General features: G+C 39.2%; 1 protein-coding gene across 2 annotated transcripts in view; it reads left to right on the forward strand.

Moving 5' to 3' along the window:
• The first annotated feature begins 1,586 nt into the window (after window positions 1-1,586).
• Window positions 1,587-22,327, forward strand: part of LOC133633755 (B-cell receptor CD22-like) — a 32,880-nt gene continuing 12,139 nt past the window's right edge. For both annotated transcript variants that reach the window (XM_062026413.1, XM_062026414.1), the window contains exons 1-7: window positions 1,587-1,814; window positions 7,506-7,844; window positions 11,298-11,516; window positions 11,598-11,924; window positions 14,779-15,003; window positions 18,999-19,286; window positions 19,346-19,606. In XM_062026413.1, coding sequence (XP_061882397.1) covers window positions 1,649-1,814; window positions 7,506-7,844; window positions 11,298-11,516; window positions 11,598-11,924; window positions 14,779-15,003; window positions 18,999-19,286; window positions 19,346-19,606 — 1,825 coding nt within the window. In that variant the 5' untranslated portion in view covers window positions 1,587-1,648. The remainder of the gene's footprint in view (window positions 1,815-7,505; window positions 7,845-11,297; window positions 11,517-11,597; window positions 11,925-14,778; window positions 15,004-18,998; window positions 19,287-19,345; window positions 19,607-22,327) is intronic.

Here is a 22,327-nt window from a genome sequence, read left to right on the forward strand (position 1 = left end):
ATAGAGATGTAACGTTTGCGAACGTTTTGAGCCTTTTGAACGGCTATTTTGAGTGAACGATGAGAACCGATTTGAAGATGCGAGCCGGGAACTGGCCTTGGAAAGTAGTCAGTCAAAGGAACAATTTTTTAGATTTTATTTTATTTTTTTACATTTTCACATTTGTGTTTAATTGTTCTGAAATGTAAAGTATTTCACGTGTACCATGTATTCATTTTTCATCTAATTCTATTTAACTTTTTTCCAAACATACACATTTTATTCTTTCTTATTGTGTATTTTCTCTGTATTGTTAAAATGCTGTTGTGCTAGACCACAGGTGTCAAACTCAAGGCCCGGGGGCCAGATGTGGCCCGCCACTTCATTTTGTTTGGCCCTGGAAAGCCTGGGAATAATATTTATCAATAAAGTACTGTAAGTTTTCTTACTAAATGTATTCTTTCTTTCTATTTTGGGAGAAAAACATATATGTACTCCATGTAATCGCAAATGATGTCAACTTAAATATTGTCTAATTATGCAAAAATATATGATCCAACATTCAAACCATTTAAAAAAAAAAAAAAAAAAAAAAATACTAATAATAATGATTTCCAAAGCAAGTTATCCATCAAATTGTGCATTGTAAAATATTTCATGGTAAAATTGTGAAATTTACTGGGGTTTTTGCAGCATTTTTCTCTAAATGAAAAGAAACTGTGCTTTTTTTTTTACTGTAATTTACTTTGGTGCCGTTTTGGCATTTACAGTAATACACCAAAAAATCTACAGTTGTTGATTTGAGGTAAAAAAAAAAAAAAAAAAAAAAAATTACTGTAAAATTGATTTTTTTAATTTACAGTAAAAAAAAACAAATGTAAATTTTACAGTAAAATTCTGGCAACTGAGCTGCCTTTTTTTTTTTTTTTTTTTTTACCATAAAAACTGCAGTACTGTTTTTCCATTTACAGTAATATACTGTATACTACATTTTACATTTTGAGGTGAAATTATTGCAAATTACCATATTTTTTAAAAACATTTTAGTAAAAAAAAAAAAAATCTACTAATAAAATGCATTAAAACATGGTGTAATAATAGTATTTTTTTTAGGTGAGAGAAAATGATAAATATTGATTTCACTGTCAACACCTTCAACAATCTTCACAAAAATAAAATGATTACCAATGTTTCAGATTAATTCCAACCCATTGAGTGATATTTGTGCAAAAATTCTTCAGATCCACGTCTTGTCTGACAACGGCTACCAGTCATTGCTTCATTGATAATAGTAATAATAAAAAATAACTGCAGTAAAGAGTCAGTCTTTTGAACGGCTCCCTTCAAAGAGCTCTACTTCATAAGTTAAGTGTGATTAATATATATATATATATATATATATATATATATATATATATATATATATATATATATATATATATATATATATATATATATATATATATATATATATATATTTTTTTTTTTCAAACATCTACCTTGAATGAAGTTAAATTAGAAACATGTGTTGGTGTTCCTAAGTGACATTTAAAGCACTCTATTGCTTGCTTTGAAGACATGTTTTTAAAAGTGTGCTGAAGTTATTAGAGGAACCTGCAAAGAAAAACCACAGAAAAAGTGCATTTCATGAAGGTGGGTTTATTCATGCATGTCAATAAGGCAAAGAGGAAGACGGTCACTTCTTCCTCTCGATTTCTTTGAATGTCATGATCACCTCCTCTTTGCGACCTGTAGACGCTCACATTTCTACCTTTTCACTTACTCCAATATGAGTCTGAAGACCGGGTTTGTGGTCCTCCTTCTCTGCATGCCAGGTACTAAACATTTACTTCTTTATTTGGTTAAAGTCCTGACTCTGATTGATAAAATATTGCTTTCCTACATAGACTCTCTGCATGCATTTATTAATTTTTTTACCAGTAATGTCAGCTAAATGTGCAATTTGCCGTGAAACATTCATTATTAACACAATTCATGAAGGACAGGAACTATAAAGTGACAAACTTTCAAGCTAATTCATGTTGCGTCTGCTCTGAAGTGGACTTTTTCATGTGCAAGTTGAGAATTGTGCTGACACACTTCCTGAGATAGCCAACATCTTCTCAGTGATTGCAATCAATTGTTAAGCAGCCAACAGTGTATATATACATATATACATATATACATATACAAAACCATAGAGGAAAGGTGCCAAAGTCGTTTTCACTGAGGGCCACGTCGCAGTTATGTTTGGCCCCAGAGGGCCGATTCTAACAGTGAATACTATTATTACACAATGTTTTAACATATTTTATTAGTAGATTAAAAAAAAAAAAAAAAAGTTGGAAAAAAAAAGGTAAAATGCAAAAAATTCACCTCAAAATGTAGTGTATATTACTGTAAATGGAAAAACAGTACTGCTTTTTTATGGTTTAAAAAAAGGCATCTCAGCCGCCAGAATGTTAGAGTAAAATTTACATTTGTTTTTTAACTGTAAATAAAAAAACTGCAATTTTACAGTAAAATGTTGGCACCTGAGCTGCCAGTTTGTTTGTTTTTACCGCAAATCAACAACTGTAGATTTTTCCGTGTATTACTGTAAATGCCAAAACGGCACCACAGTTTATTACATTAAAAATGTAATGTTTTTTTTAATTTAGAGAAAAATGCTGTAAAAACCACAGTAAATGTCACAATTTTACCATGAAATCTATTGCTACTTTTACATTGCACAATTCGATGGATAACTTGCTTTGAAATCATTACTATTAGCATTTATTTCTATTTAAAAAATGGTTTGAATGATTGATAATATATTTTTTCATAATTAGGCAATATTTAAGTTAACATAATTTGCGATTACATGGAGTACATATATTTCTTACATTTACTAAAAAAAAAGTTACATTACTTTATTGACACATATTATTTCCAGGGTTTGGAGGGTCAAATAAAATGAAGTGACACCTGTGGTATATATCATTTTGGCCCGAGTTCTGACTCTTGAGGTATCAAATGCTTTTTTAGGGTCCACAGATACTCCAGCTACATGTTTATTTTTGATCAATTACATTAGTTGTTTCTTTAATTGCTTTAATTGGTGTTGAATTGTTTGCCCTGACTCCATATTTGACTGCCTGTGAGCAATTTATGTTAGTCCAAAAATGTGTCTCATTTATTGTTGAAGAACTTCTCTAGAGTTTTAGAAAATTGAGGAAGTAAAGAAATTGGTATGTCATTTGTCATTTTCCCCCAAGTTCTACAAGGCAGGACCACTTTAGCTACTTTCATTTGATCCGGAAATGTAGCGGATCGTAGTAATAAGTTACAAATGAAAGTTGGTGGTTTTGAAATCCCTTCAGTGACCTTTTTCACGATTGTTATGGCAAGTCCATCGCAGTGGATAGATATTTTATATTTACATTTGTTTACAACAGTGGCGGGCCGTGCGTTTCCCACCTAGGCCTTCAATGATTACCTCTCAAAATACCATTTAACCCCCAATTCCAACCCTTGATGCTGAGTGCCAAGCAGGGAGGTAATGGCTCCCATTTTTATAGTCTTTGGTATGACTCGGCCGGGGTTTGAACTCACAACCTACCCATCTCAGGGCGGACACTCTAACCCAGACCTGGGCAAATTAAGGCCCGGGGGCCGCATGCGGCCTGTTAAGCTTTTCAATCTGGCCCGCCGGACATTCCCAAATAATTTTTTACATCTTTAAGATGGAAAGTGTAGCTGCCATTATGATGTGCAGTCATGTTTTCTAATGACCGTAAGTCTTGAACTATACAAAGTAGAGATGTCCGATAAATGCTTTAAAATGTAATATTGGAAATTATCGGTATCGTTTTTTTTTGTATCGGTATCGTTTTTATTTTTATTTCTTTTTATTAAATTAACATAAAAAACACAAGATACACTTACAATTAGTGCACCAACCCAAAAAACCTCCCTCCCCCATTCACACTCATTCACACAAAAGGGTTGTTTCTTTCTGTTATTAATATTCTGGTTCCTACATTATATATCAATATATATCAATACAGTCTGCAAGGGATACAGTCCGTAAGCACACATGATTGTGGATGCTGCTGGTCCACTAATAGTACTAACCTTTAACAGTTAATTTGACTCATTTTTATTCATTACTAGTTTTTTATGTAACTGTTTTTATATGGTTTTACTTTCTTTTTTATTCAATAATTTTTTTTAAATGTATTTATCTTATTTTATTTTATTATTTAAAAAAAAAAGCTTTATCTTCACCATTCCTGGTTGTCCAAATTAGGCATAATAATGTGTTAATTCCACGACTGTATACATCAGTATCGGTTGATATCGGTATCGGTTGATATCGGTATCAGTAATTAAAGAGTTGGACAATATCAGAATATCGGGTATCGGCAAAAAGGCATTATCGGACATCCCTAATACAAAGTATTTCAATGGTTGGAATCTGCGCTTTTGTATAATATTTTTGTGGCTAGTGTTGTCCTGATACCAAAATTATTTTGATACTTTTCGGTACTTTTCGATGCTTTTCTAAATAAAGGGAACCGGAAAAAGTTGCATTATTGGCTTTATTTTAACAAAAAATCTTAGGGTGTGGCAGACCGGTACTTTTCAGAGGCGGTATGGTACCGAATATGCTTCATTAGTATCGCGGTACTATACTAATACAATACAACAGGGGTGTCCAAACTTTTTCTACTGAGGGCCGCACACGGTCAAATTAAAGCATGTGGGGGCCATTTTGATATTTTTCATTTTCAAACCACAACAAAATATATGGATTTTTTATTTATTTTACCTTTAGGGGTCCCGGGGACCATAAAGGGTCTGAGTCATTAAAATGTTAAAAATAAGTCAGATTATAATTTTTTAAAATTATTTAACGCTTACAGTAAATCTCTATATCAACTTCAAGTTGATATGAAGTAATACAAAATAAAATAAAAATGTTTTATGGCTTTTCTGTCAAAAACAACTTTGTTTTTTTTAATAGTAAAACTGAAATATGCAGTATTTAGTCATTAGAGCCCTAAAAGATTAATAATGCAGGACACCATTGATTTTAATTATTTCATATTTTTGAGTAATCACAGTGAAAAGATAAATAAAATACCACTAAATATATTTGGGATCCAAAAGGTGCCCCACTCATAAAGTGATACATTTTTATTAGGTTTTTCTTTTACTTTCAACACTTAAGTTACGAGATCAACTTCAGATATATCTGTCCATTTTATGCTGGAGCTATTATTTTGTTTGTTTTATGCGCATTTGTCAAAGAAAACTTTGATGTGTATGGCAACTACACAATATATGCAATATTTACCACATAAAACTATAACATATTTGAAGTAATTGGAGCCCTGAAAATAATTCATTATAACATGGATTTTTTGTCATTATTTTTTTTTTTTGAGCAATGGCAAAAAAAGAAAAATAAAGAAAGACAAAAGAAAAAAAAAACAGCCTGCATGGCAGCTTTTGTGTCAACATTGCAACTTTTTCTCGTTAGATTTCACCTCACTGCACTTTTTTTAATGTTCTTTTTTATTTTTACAATAGTATTTCCAGAATGTGTGGCGGGCCGGTAAACAATTAGCTGCGGGCCGCAAATGGCCCCCGGGCCGCACTTTGGACACCCCTGCCGTACAACCCTACTAGTTACCATGGTAATCTACGCCACAGCAGGTCAGACGAGGCACCAAGCAGTGTGGGTGGGGAGCGTTTCCACAGAGTGTTTCCAGAGAGGCCAGCCTGAAATGATTTTTACAAGAAAGTTCTAAAGCTTAGTGATGTATCAGATATTTCAGATTGTAGGTGTTTTTTGTTTTTTTACCCTCCGCGTTCATATTTAAAAAAAAAAAAAAAAGTTTTTATTTCTTTTTTTCATTTTTTTTTTCATAAAGAAATACAATCATGTGTGCTTACGGACTGTATCCCTGCAGACTATATTGATCTATATTGATAGATAATGTATATATTGTGTTTTTTATGTTGATTTAATTTAAAAAAAACAACAACAAAAAACAACTTTTTTTTTTTTGTTTCTTGTGTGGCCCGGTACCAATCGGCCCGGTGGTTGGGGACCACTGCACTAGGCCACTGAGTGTCCGCCCCATACTTGCCAACCCTCCCGTTTTTCCCGGGAGACTCCCGAATTTCAGTGCCCCTCCCGAAAATCTCCCGGGGCAACCATTCTCCCGAATTTCTCCCGATTTCCACCCGGACAACAATATTGGGGGCGTGGCTAAAAGGCACTGCCTTTGGCGTCCTCTACAACCTGCCGCCACGTCCGCTTTTCCTCCATACAAACAGCGTGCCGGCCCAGTCACATAATATATGCGGCTTTTATACACAAATAAGTGAATGCCATGCATACTTGGTCAACAGCCATACAGGTCACACCGAGGGTGGCCGTATAAACAACTTTAACACTGTTACAAATATGCGCCACACTGTGAACCCACACCAAACAAGAATGGCAAACGCATTTCGGGAGAACATCCACACCGTAACACAACATAAACACAACAGAACAAATACCCGGAACCCCTTGCAGCACTAACTCTTCCGGGACGCTACAATCTACACAAAAAACCCCCGCCCACTTCAACCTCCTCATGCTCTCTCGGGGAGAGCATGTCCCAAATTCCAAGCTGCTGTTTTGAGGCATGTTAAAAAAAAAAAGCACTTTGTGACTTCAATAATAAATATGGCAGTGCCATGTTGGCATTTTTTTTCCATAACTTGAGTTGATTTATTTTGGAAAACATTGTTACATTGTTTAATGCATTCAACAAAATTAGGCATAATAATGTGTTAATTACATGATTGTGTGTATCGGTATCGGTTGATATCGGAATCTGTAATTAAGAGTTGGACAATATCGGAATATCGGATATCGGCAAAATAGCCATAATCGGACATCTCTACCAAAGACTATAAAAATGAGACCCATTACCTCCCTGCTTGGCACTCAGCATCAAGGGTAGGAATTGGGGGTTAAATCACCAAAAATGATTCCCGAGCGCGGCCACTGCTGCTGCTCACTGCTCCCCTCACCTCCCAGGGCGTGAAGAAGGGGATGGGTCAAATGCAGAGGACACATTTCACCACACCTAATGTGTGTGTGACAATCATTGGTACTTTAACTTTCATTTTTGCCAAAAGTTTTGTAGTTTTGGTTTTCTTTGTTGTTACTGTCTCTGTCCTCTGTTCACATACAAACTGAGACTTTGTCTTTTGTCAGCACTTTGCATGTTCTTGCTTTTAATAGAGTTATTATTTTTGTGACAGCCCGACAAGCAGCACGGTTGTCGTATTGATAAATATTCCTGGATGAAGTAGTCATCTTTATAGTCAGTTAGCACGTGCCTAAAATATGACAATTTGAATTTAAAGGCCTGTGGTCGATTAGAACAACTGCATGTGTTTACACTCCATAATCCGATGAGTCGACCCATCTTTAAGATATCATTTTATGATGTCATTGATGATGTTGTGTGTTTCAGGGCTGCTCAGTGCTGAGTGGGGGGGGACCTACACTGAGGAGGAGATCTGTGCAATTAAAGGATCCACTGTGACGCTTCAGTGCTCCTTTAAGTTCCCGCCCACAGAAGGCGGGCGTGAGATCAAAGTCAAGAAAACATTTTGGTTCACCAAAGATCCAAAGGAAGATCTGAGACTGGACCCTCAGTACTTTGGTAGGATACAGTCTGAGTGTCATGGCAACATCTGCAGTCTGACCATCACAGACGTGAGACGGAGTGACGAGTACAAGTTTAGATTCACAACTGACCATTCCGGAGGAGGGTACAGCGTCACGCCTGGTGTCAAAGTGACCGTCATTGGTACTGCTTTTACATAAAACACATTTCCACCAAGCTCAGTCCAGTTTGAGGTCAGGAAGTCGAAGTGCTGATTGTCTGCTGTGAGTAGGCGGGGCATGCATTTCACGTGATGTCCTACTTAGTCCGACTTCAATAAATACCTCTCAAAATACCATAACTTATCAATAAACCCACATCATCAATTAAAACATATCTCTATGTGGAACTGTCAAGAGTAAAATAGTTATTAAAACATATCAAACGTGAACGTACAAAAACTCAAAAGCAGTGAAGTTGTCACGTTGTGTAAATGGTAAATAAAAACAGAATACAATGATTTGCAAATCCTTTTCAACTTATATTCAATTAAATAGACTGCAAAGACAAGATAGTTCATGTTCACACTGAGAAACTTCATTTTTTTTTGTGCAAATAATCATTAACTTAGAATTTAATGGTAGCAACACATTGCAAAATAGTTGTCACAGGGGCATGTTCACCACTGTGTTACATGGCCTTTCCTTTTAACAACACTCAGTAAAGGTTTGGGAACTGAGGAGACACATTTGTGAAGCTTCTCAGGTGGAATTCTTTCCCATTCTTGCTTGATGTACAGCTTAAGTTGTTCAACAGTCCGGGGGTCTCCCTTGTGCTATTTTAGGCTTCATAATGCGCCACACATTTTCAATGGGAGACAGGTCTGGACTACAGGCAGTCCAGTCTTTTACTACGAAGCCACGTTGATGTAACACGTGGCTTGGCATTGTCTTGCTGAAATAAGCAGGGGCGTCCATGGTAACGTTGCTTGGATGGCAACATATGTTGCTCCAAAACCTGTATGTACCTTTCAGCATTAATGGTGCCTTCACAGATGTGTAAGTTACTCATGCCTTGGGCACTAATACACCCCCATACCATCACACATGCTGGCTTTTACACTTTGCGCCTAGAACAATCCGGATGGTTCTTTTCCTCTTTGTTCCGGACGACACAACGTCCACAGTTTCCAAAAATAGTTTGAAATGTGGACTCGTCAGACCAGAGAACACTTTTCCACTTTGCATCAGTCCATCTTAGACGAGCTCGGGGCCCAGCGAAGCCGGCGCCGTCTCTGGGTGTTGTTGATAAATGGCTTTCGCTTTGCATAGTAGAGTTTTAACTTGCACTTACAGATGTAGCGACCAACTGTAGTTACTGACAGTGGTTTTCTGAAGTGTTCCTGAGCCCATGTGGTGATATCCTTTAAACACTGATCAGGGATCGAAGGTCCGTAATATCATCGCTTACGTGCAGTGATTTCTCCAGATTCTCCGAACCTTTTGATGATATTACGGACCGTAGATGGTGAAATCCTTAAATTCCTTGCAATAGCTGGTTGAGAAATGTTGTCCTTAAACTGTTTGGACAATTTGCTCACGCATTTGTTGACAAAGTGGTGACCCTCGCCCTGTCCTTTTTAGTGAATGACTGAGCATTTCATGGAAGCTGCTTTTATACCCAATCATGGCACCCACCTTTTCCCAATTAGCCTGTTCCCCTGCGGGATGTTCCAAATAAGTGTTTGATGCGCATTCCTCAACTTTCTCAGTCTTTTTTGCCACTTGTGCCAGCTTTTTTGAAACATGTTGCAGGCATCAAATTCCGAATGAGCTACTATGTGCAAAAAATAACAACAAACGTTAAGTATCGTGTCTTTGCAGGCTATTTAATTGAATATAGGTTGACAAATCATTGTATTCTGTTTTTATTTACCATTTACACAATGTGACAACTTCACTGCTTTTGAGTTTTGTACAAAGAAATCAAATATTTGAACTCACAATTTCCAGCGCGCATCGGAAGTGGTAAGCCAGACTGGACGTGGCGGACAAACCCTACGATGAGCTGGACCTCGTCTCACGAGATCCAGCTTTTCTTGGAATATCCTTCTTTAAAATGGCCTTGCAAATATATCCGCAAACATCGTCAACCTTTTTCTCTCCTTCCTTGTGGGTCTAAAAAGCGAGTAGATACCATATTTCCCTGCTAGGGTATGGCTCTGGTGCGGCACTTCCTGCTCTCACAACTTGTGATTGGATGCACACCTGTGAGTCGCGAGTGAGTATCCAACCACAGAGGACGTCAAAGTTCACGTTCAGCGGTTCTGATTGGCTATCGCGACTGTCTATCAACTATTTTCCCCCAATCACAGACGCTGCACAGACCGCCACGTCGTCGATCCAGAAGGCCTCAGGCGGATTTCATACAGCGCTGGCGAAATCTGCTCCGACGTCAAAACAGCAACACGAGCCTAATAGCATATATGACAGAGTGTGATAAACACTAGCGGTTAGGATTCCTGGTTTTCACCCAGGCGGCCCGGGTTCGACTCCCGGTATGGGAACCAGTTGTCAGGTTCAAACACTGATGACATCTATTAAACAAGACAAGAAGCAAAGAATTAAACAGAATTCAATTTGGCTCAATTTGAGGAGAGACGCTTGGACATCTGTACCCTTGTACAGTGTCATTACGCTCTGGCGAAAGATTGTACGCCTCCCCCTTTATTTGGACTTTCTCTGACCACATGACAACAAGCTGCTTCTAAGGGACCAGGTCGTAAACAGCCATGGCCTTTGATTACAACAGTTCAAAAGAAAAGGTCGTGAGTTCAAACAGAGGTTCGTAAAACAGTCGAAAAGGGAGGTTCAAAAAGAGGTCGGAACTTGGGCAGATCCTGCCTTCTCACCGCTTTGTAGTCCTTGGGTTAAAACAATATCTTTCTGTTGATTACAATACATAAAAGAAAAGAGAACACCTTCATGTTGCTTCCCCCCCTACACGGTGGAGTTTTACAAGCCTTCTTCTTGGTAGGTTCAAAGACAGCTTTTGCTTCTCACCGGGCACTCAATGTAACGCAAAGTTTTTGTGATATCTTAGAAACAATTATTCTAACACCAGTCTTAACCATGGATGGATTAACGTGGACTTAAACAAGTTGAAAAACGTATTCGGGTGTTACCATTTAGTGGTCAATTGTACAGAATATGTACTGTACTGTGCAATCTACTAATAAAAGTTTCACTCAATCAATTAAAAACACTTTTGTATATTTAGGAAAAGTACATTCAAATGAAATGAACTTTTGTCAATTTCTGATCGTGATTTAAGCCTTGCTGGCGCCGACTCTGAGTAGGCGGGGCCCAGCCGCAGTGACATCATAGCGTGGCGCCAACGCAGAACTACAATGGAGGACATCTTGGGGCGTCCTCACATTCCGGAAGTGACCATTCGCTGTCCTCCAATCGGCACACTGCACTGTGTCTAGCTCCGCCCCTTTGGCTGCCCTACAAATGTACTTGGCACCGCGACAAGTTATTTTGGTACTCTTCACAACTTATGAGGACAAAAACTGATCCAAACTGTACTGCCTTTGGTGGAAGTGGACATGAAGACTTTTGTTTTGAAATGATTGAAGTGTTCCTTTCCTTCCAGATCTGAAAGTACAAAAAGTGCCAAAGTACTCGAATTGGTTTGATCTGAAGTGTGTCAGCAACACTTGCAGTCCTTGGTCTCCTTCTTCATACGTCTGGTATAAGAATGGAGAGGAAATCCAAAATGCAAAGTCCCAAGTGTACACAGTATGGTATGACTCCACAGACAGTTACTCCTGTGCTGTAAGAGGACACGAGCAAGCTGTGTCTCCTCCAGAGTGTGAGTGGACTCTTCAGTCTTCTGCTGCACGTCACATGTAACTTTGTGCTGACTCACCTCAATGCTTCTTCTGTCTTTCAGGTGCGTACTGGTCATGTAACAAGGTGGTTTACGACAAGAGACACATCTGTGCCATCCAAGGATCATCAGTGGACATTGAATGTGAATACACGAGCTATAGAAATACCCTGACACATTTCTGGTTCCGTACAGATTCTAGTCACTCGGGGAACCCCTCCATGACTGAAGACCCTCGGTATGAATTACCTTCAGAGACTTCTGGAAAAAGCACACTGAGAATAAAAGATGTGAGGCAGAGTGATTCTGCTGAGTACCGCTTCAAATTCACCACTTCTTATGGTTTTGAATGGAGCAGTATTTTACCTGGAATCACCTTGACAGTAACAGGTATGAACACACCTGACCAAACATGCCCAATAATACAACTATATTACAAAACCCAAAAGCAGTGAAGTTGTCACGTTGTGTAAATGGTAAATAAAAACAGAATACAATGATTTGCAAATGCTTGTCAACTTATATTCAATTGAATACATTTCAAAGACAAGATATTTCATGTTCACACTGAGAAAAATGTTTTTTGTTGGTGCAAATAATCATTAAATTAGAATTTAATGGCAGCAACACGTTGCAAAAAAGTTGTCACAGGGGTATTTTCACCACTGTGTTACATGGCCTTTCCTTTTAACAACACTCAGTAAACGTTTGGGAACTGAGCTTTTCAGGAGGAATTCTTTCCCATTCTTGCTTGATGTACAGCTTAAGTTGTTCTCCGTTGTGCTATTTTAGGCTTCGTAATGCGCCACACATTTTCAATGAGAGACAGGTCTGGACTACAGGCAGGCCAGTCTAGTACCCGCACTCTTTTACTACGAAGCCACGCTGTTTTAACATGTGCAGAATGTGGCTTGGCATTGTCTTGCTGAAATAAGCAGGGGCGTCCATGATAACGTTGCTTGGATGGCAACATATGTTGCTCCAAAACCTGTATGTACCTTTCAGCATTAATGGTGCCTTCACAGATGTGTAAGTTACCCATGCTTTGGGCACTAATACACCCCCATACCATCACAGATAATGGCTTTTCAACTTTCGCCTAGAACAATCCGGATGGTTCTTTTCCTCTTTGTTCCAGAGGACACAACGCCCACAGTTTCCCCCAAAAAATCGAAATGTGGACTCGTCAGACCACAGAACACTTTTCCACTTTGCATCAGTCCATCTTAGATGAGCTCGGGCCCAGCAAAGCCAGCAGCGTCTCTGGGTGTTGTTGATAAATGGCTTTCGCTTTGCATAGTAGACTTTTAACTTGCACTTACAGATGTAGCGACCAACTGTAGTTACTGACAGTGGGTTTCTGAAGTGTATTTCTAAAACCCATGTGGTGATATCCTTTACACACTGATGTCGCTTTTTGATGCGGTACCGCCTGAGGGATCGAAGGTCCGTAATATCATCGCTTACGTGCAGTGATTTCTCCAGATTCTATGAACCTTTTGATGAAATCCCTAAATTCCTTGCAATAGCTGGTTGAGAAATGCTGTTCTTAAACTGTTGGACAATTTGCTCAGGCATTTGTTGACAAAGTGGTGACCCTCGCCCCGTCCTTGTTTGTGAACGACTGAGCATTTCACGGAAGCTGCTTTTATACCCAATCATGGCCCCCACCTGTTCCCAATTAGCCCGTTCACCTGTGGGATGTTCCAAATAAGTGTTTGACGAGCATTCCTCAACTTTCTCAGTCTTTTTTGCCACTTGTGCCAGGTTTTTTGAAACATGTTGCAGACATCAAATTCCAAATGAGCCACTATTTGCAAAAAATAACAAAGTTTTCCAGTTTGAACTTTAAATATCTTGTCTTTGCAGTCTATTCAATTGAATATAAGTTGAAAAGGATTTGCAAATCATTGTATTCTGTTTTTATTTACCATTTACACAACGTGACAACTTCACTGCTTTTGTACAATGAATGTGATGAAATGGCAACCAAAGTAATCAAAAAGGTTAACCAAAGAACGAGATTTCTCTACAGAATCTCCTCTCTGGTCAACAAAAGCACCATGAGGATTCTGGCGGGAACTCTCGTTCAACCCTTTTTCGATTACGCATGCACCTCCTGGTACCCTAGCACCTCCAAAACCCTCAAATCTAAACTCCAAACATCTCAGAACACGCTAGTCAGGTTACTTCTAGACCTCCACCCCAGATCCCACCTCACTCCTACCCACTTCTCTAAAGTGGGCTGGCTCAGGGTGGAGGACAGAGTTAAACAACTTGCACTGAGCCTAGTCTATAAAATCCGCTACACCTCCCTGATACCGAAGTACATGTCAAACTACTTCCTTAACGTAAATGACCGCCATAACCACAACACCAGGGGGTGCTCCACTAACCACGTTAAACCCAAATTCCGAACTAACAAAGGTCTTAACTCATTCTCTTTCTATGCCACATCAATGTGGAATGCGCTCACAACAGGTATAAAAGAAAGGGCATCTCTATCCTCCTTCAAAACCGCAATAAAAGTTCACCTCCAGGCAGCTACAACCCTAAACTAACACCCTCCCCGGATTGCTAATCATCAAATGTAAACAATCAAATGCAGATTCTTTTTCTTATGCCTTCTGATCTCTCTCTCTCTCTCTCTCTCTCTCTCTCTCTCTCTCTCTCTCTCTCTCTCTACTACTTGATGTCCATATCCTACCCCCCCCCCCCCTCCACACCCCTGATTGTAAATAATGTAAATAATTCATTGTGATTATCTTGTGTGATGACTGTATTATGATGATAGTATATATGATAGTATATATCTGTATCATGAATCAATTTAAGTGGACCCCGACTTAAACAAGTTGAAAAACTTATTCGGGTGTTACCATTTAGTGGTCAATTGTACGGAATATGTACTTCACTGTGCAACCTACTAATAAAAGTCTCAATCAATCAATCAATCAATACATTAGATTAGACAATAAAATATCTATATTATGTACAATACTGTATATTACATTATCTTTGAATTTTCTGCCAAGTCACTAATCTTTTCTAGTGTTTGAATGCGGGTCAGGTGTAATTTTATTTAGAAATAAGTCAGCAGCCAATCAAAAGCAAGCTGTGGGCTGCAAACTGGACTTTGGACAGTGGTGTTCCAGATGAAGCAGTCATGTGTGTATGTTGTGTGACTTGCATCTAAAATGAATATTAATATGACATGTTTCATGTTTGCTCCTCTGGCCTCCAGCTGTGCAGGTGCAGGTGATGTCAGTCACAGTTGAAGATTCTCACCTTGTTGCACAAATGTTGTGTCACACAAGCTGCCTTCCAGAAGCTCCTTTGTCTTTTGTGTGGCAGCAGAATGGAGAGGATATAAAGCATGAAACCAAAGTAGAAGTCACCTTGTCACCTGGAGACTACATCACCTGTGCTGCACAACAACATCAACATATCAGCATCTCTCCTCTCCTGTGTGAGTGCTTCTTTCTTCCAGAAAAACATGGTGCGCTACAAAGCACTTCAGTAGGAAAACAACACAAATCTTTCTTGTTTCTCTTCCAACTACAAAGTAGTAAACAACACAAACAACACATTAGTTATTATTCCTGCTTACGTCACACTTGTTGCTAGGTAGACTTCATAGGGCACTGTGACGGACAGGGAGAGGCGGCAGGAAGGCATTGAGGCAAAATCAAGCAGAAAAACTACACTTTAAAGATTATGAGACATGAACCTTTCATTGGATCACTACTCTGTATTGACTATAAAACACTTATTATAAAGAAATATTCATACCTGACTAAACGTTATTTGCCTATTTGTTACATTTATTGTTTATCCAACGGAAGGTTAGTTAGTTAGTTTATTATTTAGTTAGTTAGTCAGATAGTTCTTTAGATAGTCCGTTTTGCCATACAATTTTTCATTAAACCTAGTGGAAGGATGTCACATGATCCACAGAAGAAATACATACATTGTTTTCTTTCAATTTTTTATTTATTTTTCTTTTTCATTTTTGGTTGCATTTCCTATGGAGATATGGGGGGGGGGAAGAATGAATATATATATATATATATATATATATATATATATATATATATATATATATATATATATATATATATATATATATATATATATATATATATATATATATATATATATATATATATATATATGTATTAAACAACTGTAAACCAGCGGTTGCTGGTTGTTCCATCTCCATTGTTGGGGTCCCTGCGGGTGGGGTGGGTGGTTCCCGTGGCCCCATGCTGGGTGGTCCTGTGGCGGCCGGCTTGGGTGGGGTGGCCGTGGGCTGGCCTCGCCGCGCTCTCCGGGGGTGGGGTGGGGGGGGGGCTCGTGGGGGCCCGGTTGCCGGTGGGGCGGGGGAGGTCTTCCCGTCCGGTTGCGGGGAGTCTCCGGGCCCCTCGGGCGGGGCGTCCCGCTTTTCTGTCCGTGTGGGGTGTGGTCTCTCGCTGGCTTGGGGTCTGGCTGCCCCCTGCTTTTCTCGTGCCTTGTCCTCTGCCGGGTGCGTCTGTCTGCAGCCTGCTGCTGGCCCTTGTGGGCGGCGCGGTGGGCCAGGCTCTGGGGTTCCTGTCGCTGTCCGGCTTGGCTGCGTGGGGGCGGTGGCTCCTGGTTCCCTGGGCACCGCACCTACTGTTTGTGGGATGGGCTCTCGGGGAGGCTGGGGCCGTACTCTGGCTCCCGCACACACTGGGAGTCAAATGTATTGTACATGCAAATTCACATATACTCACACACATACATACAGACATACATAGGTACCTACGCTCCCACATACATATACAAATAAATACAGTACATATTTACACACTCAAAGTTCGTACATCCACACGCACATTCATCATACAAACATACTGTATACACATACTGTACATATACATTCACTGTACAAACACACATATACACATACTGTACATATACATTCACTGTACAAACACACATATACACATACTGTACATATACATTCACTGTAAAAACACATATATACACATTCTATACATATACATTCACTGTACAAACACACATATACACATACTGTACATATACATTCACTGTACAAGCACACTTATACACATACTGTACATATACAAGTACATATGCACACATACACTCATGCACATAATCACGTTTCATCAAACATGCATTAACGTTGTTGCCCTAGGGTAAACTGGGTATAACACATGGCACACTGACAAAGCTTAACCTATTGTTACTATAACAATCTACAAGGTTAATGTAGGTTGCTTCTCTTTCTTCCCCTCCATTTTTCTGCATTCTTTCGTATCTCAAGTTATCATTACGTATATGTATTGTTGCATTTGAACAATTGTATTGTTGATAATAAAGGTAAAGTATTGGTATTGTTTATTATCAATAGCACTATTTCTATTGGTATTCATATTGCTCCATTTTTAGTGTAATAATGCTCATTGTCATTTCTGTATTATTTTTTATTTTCGCTAACTGCTTATTTGCTATTACTTTTACCATCATATTTGTACATGTCGTATTTGCTGATGTTGCTCTGTTGTTGTTGTTGTTGTTGTTGTGTTTGCTGTTGTTGTTTTTGTTTCTCTGTCTAATCCCTCCTTTTGTCCCCACAATTCCCCCCTTTGTCTTCCTTTCTCTCTCTTTCTATCCCCTCATGCTCCGGCCCGGCTGCACCAAATGATAATATAAATACATTTAATAAAGTCAAAATACAAATAAGGCAACAAGAGAAGTATCCTACACTTCTCTTTTGTAAAGTAAATCTGAACAGCCGATATGGGCATCTACATCTGCTATATGATTTGCCCGAGAAGCTAGGCAGGACATTATTAGAAAAAGAAAAAAAAAACAACTGTAAAAAATAAATTAAAAAATCTGGAAATAATTAATGATTTTTTGTAATTAATTATAATAATACACATAAATGCCACAAATAAAAATCTTCTTCTTTATTTGATTGTATTTTTTAAATATCTTTAAATATATATTTTAAAATACATATTTTTTTATATTTGGATTTTTCATTTTAGCGGATTCATTTTTATGTATTTTTTAATAATATTACTTTAAAAAAAAAAAAGCATATATATTCATACATACTGTACATATTTATACATAGTATAGATAAATACACATACATGTATATATATATATATATATATATATATATATATATATATATATATATATATATATGGCCCTGCGATGAGGTGGCAACTTGTCCAGGGTGTACCCCGCCTTCCGCCCGATTGTAGCTGAGATAGGCTCCAGCGCTCCCCGCGACCCCGAAGGGAATAAGCGGTAGAAAATGGATGGATGGGATGGATATATATATATATATATATATATATATATATATATATATATATATATATATATATATATATATATATATATATATATATATATATATATATATATATATATATATATATATTCATATGTATACACACATATTGAATGACAATAAAAAGGAAGTCTAAGTCTAATATATACAGTATATATACACACATGCATACGTATATATATATATATATATATATATATATATATATATATATATATATATATATATATATATATATATATATATATATATATATATATATATATATATATATGTATATATATATATATATATATATATATATATATATATATATATATATATATATATATATATATATATATATATATATATATATATATATATATATATATGTATATATACAAATGTACATGTATATGTATATATACATGTTTGCTACTTTGGCCGTGTGCGGAGTCGTTTCAATGACAAAATACAGCTAAATATTAAGTCTAATTATAGTCCCAAACATACTCCAACTCATAAACTTACAATAAAATATGCTTTTATTCGTTTTTACTTGAAAACTGAACTAATGCTGCTTTTTACTGCAATATTTATTAATTGAGTTTTTTGATGACACTTGCTTATTGGCTCCCCAGCCTCCCTTGGCCTTCACTTCCAATAGTTTTGTCCTTTCTGGTCTGCGGGGAAAGCGATGCCTAGGCTTCTCGCGGTTTTTGCGCGTGGTGCGGGCCCATGCTGCACCACAGGACATGTTTACTTGTCGGAAAACTCTAAAATTTACAAATAGATGTCGGATGCACGGAGCTCCGGCTCAAAGTTGGTAGCAAACATGGCGCCATGTCGTCAGGTGAGGGCTTCTGACCAATCATTTAGGAGATGGTCTGAAACCCTGTTGTCCATACTCTCTCTACACACCACTCTGACTGTGGTGTACTGTCAAGTGTAATGTGCACTGGCGCCACCTACAGGGCTGGAGTGGAAGACGTCGGGAGCAGCAAAAGGTGTTGAGGAGTGTTTGGCCTTGGTGGAGGTCTGCTGCTGCTGTACTGACTCATGTTTTTGTCTGTGCTGAAAAGAAGAAGAAGGTGATTGTTTAAAACTTTTTGTTCTTCCTCCAGATGTTCTGAAAAGACCCTCAGTGTCTCTGAGTGATACTGGTGACATATTGGAGGGTCGTCCACTGACACTGACCTGCAACATCCACAACTTCAACTACTCCTCAGCAACAGTTGATTACTGCTGGTACAAGAAGAAGAAGAATGTGTCTTCAGATGAGGAAGTCCTCAGTAAAGGTCGACAACTGGTCTTCAAGTCCATCAAGTCTTCAGACTCAGCAAAGTATTTGTGTACTGTGGAGAACCAGCTGGGGAAGAAGACATCAGAACCCGTCTTCATTGATGTCCAATGTGAGTACAACCACGTCTTTGAGATATGTGGTGACACTGATGAGGACAATGTCCCTCAGATCCTCCCAGGTCGTTGTCTTTGTCCGTCAGTCCGTCTGGTGTCATTGTTGAGGGACAGTCGGTGAATCTGACCTGCAGCAGCGATGCTAACCCGCCCCCCAGCTACACCTGGTACAAGGACCGCCAAACTCTAACCCAAACACTCCAAAAACATTACAGTTTCACCTCCATCCGTCCTGAAGATGCCGGAACATTCCACTGCATGTCTGAGAATAAACATGGACGTGTCAACTCTTCAACAGTCGTCATAGACGTCCAATGTAAGTACCAAGGTCTGACATGGACGTACAGTACTCAACCGACATCGACTCAATCCAACATGGAGGTCTACTTTAGGTACCAAAGTCCAACATGGACATCCCCTGTCCAACATGGATTCTCATTTCAAATAATCAAGTCCAACATGGATGTCCTTAGTCCATAAAAGAGGTCAAGTTTAGGTATTTAAGTCCAACTTGGATGTTCAGTCCAACATGGAGGTCCACTTTAGGTATCTTAGTCCAACACGGAAGTCCTAAGTCCAACAAGGGAATCCTAAGTCCAACATGGACTTCCTTTGTCCATCATGGGCATCCTAAGTCCTACATGGAAGTTCTAAGTCCAAAATGGACGTCCTCAGTCCAACAAGAGCGCCCTTAGTCCAACATGGGCGTGCTGAATCCTACATGGACATCCTAAGTCCAACATAGCCGTCCTTTGTCCTTCATGGGCATCCTAAGTCCTACATGGACGTTCCTAGTCCGACATGGACGACCTTTGTCCAACAAGGACGTCTTTAGTCCAACATGGATGTCCTCAGTCCAACATGGAGGTCCACTTTAGGTATCTTAGTCCAGCACGGAAGTCCAAAGTCCAACAAGGAAATCCTAAGTCCAACATGGACAGTCTAAGTCCAACATGGACGACCTCAGTCCAGCAAGAACGTCCTCTGTCCAACATGGAGGTCCACTTTAGGTATCTTAGTCCAACACGGAAGTCCTAAGTCCAACAAGGGAATCCTAAGTCCAACATGGACTTCCTTTGTCCATCATGGGCATCCTAAGTCCTACATGGAAGTTCTAAGTCCAAAATGGACGTCCTCAGTCCAACAAGAGCGCCCTTAGTCCAACATGGGCGTGCTGAATCCTACATGGACATCCTAAGTCCAACATAGCCGTCCTTTGTCCTTCATGGGCATCCTAAGTCCTACATGGATGTTCCTAGACCGACATGGACGACCTTTGTCCAACAAGGACGTCTTTAGTCCAACATGGATGTCCTCAGTCCAACATGGAGGTCCAGTTTAAGAACCCAAGTTAAACATGGACGTCCTCAGTCCAACATGGAGGTCCACTTTAGGTATCTTAGTCCAGCACGGAAGTCCCAAGTCCAACAAGGAAATCCTAAGTCCAACATGGACATTCTAAGTCCAACATGGACGACCTCAGTCCAACAAGAACGTCCTCAGTCCAACATGGGTGCCCTAAGTCCAACATGGACATTCTAAGTCCAACATGGACGACCTCAGTCCAACAAGGACGTCCTCAGTCCAACATGGGCGCCCTAAGTCCAACATGGATGTCCTCAGTCCTATATAGTGGTCCAGTCTAAGAACCCAAGTTAAACATGGATGTCTTCAGTCCAACATGGAGGTCCTCTGTCCAACATGGAGGTCCACTTTAGGTATCTTAGTCCAACATGGACGTCCTCAGTCCAACATGGATGTCCTCAGTCCTATATAGTGGTCCAGTCTAAGAACCCAAGTTAAACATGGATGTCTTCAGTCCAACATGGAGGTCCTCTGTCCAACATGGAGGTCCACTTTAGGTATCTTAGTCCAACATGGACGTCCTCAGTCCAACATGGATGTCCTCAGTCCTATATAGTGGTCCAGTCTAAGAACCCAAGTTAAACATGGATGTCTTCAGTCCAACATGGAGGTCCTCTGTCCAACATGGAGGTCCACTTTAGGTATCTTAGTCCAACATGGACGTCCTCAGTCCAACATGGACAGCCTGAGTCCAACATGGATGTCCTCAGTCCAACATGGGCGCCCTAAGTCCAACGTGGATGTCCTCAGTCCTATATAGAGGTCCAGTTTAAGAACCCAAGTTAAACATGGATGTCTTCAGTCCAACATGGGGGTGCTCTGTCCAACATGAACGTCCGCTTTTGGTATCTTAGTCCAATATGGACGTCCCTAGTCACATTCTAAGTCACATGGATGTCCTAAATCCAACATGGACCTCCTCAGTCCAACATGGACCTCCTAATTCCAACATGAACCTCCTAATTCCAACATGGACCTCCTAAATCCAACATGGACCTCCTAAATCCAACATGGATCTCCTAAATCCAACATGGACCTCCTAAGTCCAACATAGACCTCCTAAATCCAACATAGATATTCTAAGTCCAACATGGACCTCCTAAGTCCAAAATGGACCTCTTAAGTCCAACATGGACCTCCTAAGTCCAACATGGACCTCCTAAATCCAAGATAGACGTTCTAAGTCCAACATGGACCTCCTAAATCCAACATAGACGTTCTAAATCCAACATGGACCTCCTAAATCCAACATAGACTTTCTAAATCCAACATGGATGTCCTAAATCCAACATGGACCTCCTAAATCCAACATGGACCTCCTACTTCCAACATGGACCTCTTAAGTCCAACATGGACCTCCTGAGTCCATCATGGACCCCCTAAGTCCAACATAGGACATCTATGTTGGACTTAGAACGTCTATGTTGGATTTAGGAGGTCCATGTTGGATTTAGGAGGTCCATGTTGGATTTAGGAGGTCCATGTTGGAATTAGGAGGTCCATGTTGGACTTAGGAGGGCCATGTTGGACTAAGGAGGTCCATGTTGGAATTAGGAGGTCCATGTTGGACTTAGAATGTCTATGTTGGATTTAGGAAGTCTATGTTGGACTTAGAAGGTCCATGTTGGATTTAGGAGGTCCATGTTGGATTTAGGAGGTCTATGTTAGAATT

The sequence above is a fragment of the Entelurus aequoreus genome, linkage group LG18 (genome assembly GCF_033978785.1).
Source record: "Entelurus aequoreus isolate RoL-2023_Sb linkage group LG18, RoL_Eaeq_v1.1, whole genome shotgun sequence".
Classification (NCBI taxonomy): domain Eukaryota; kingdom Metazoa; phylum Chordata; class Actinopteri; order Syngnathiformes; family Syngnathidae; genus Entelurus; species Entelurus aequoreus.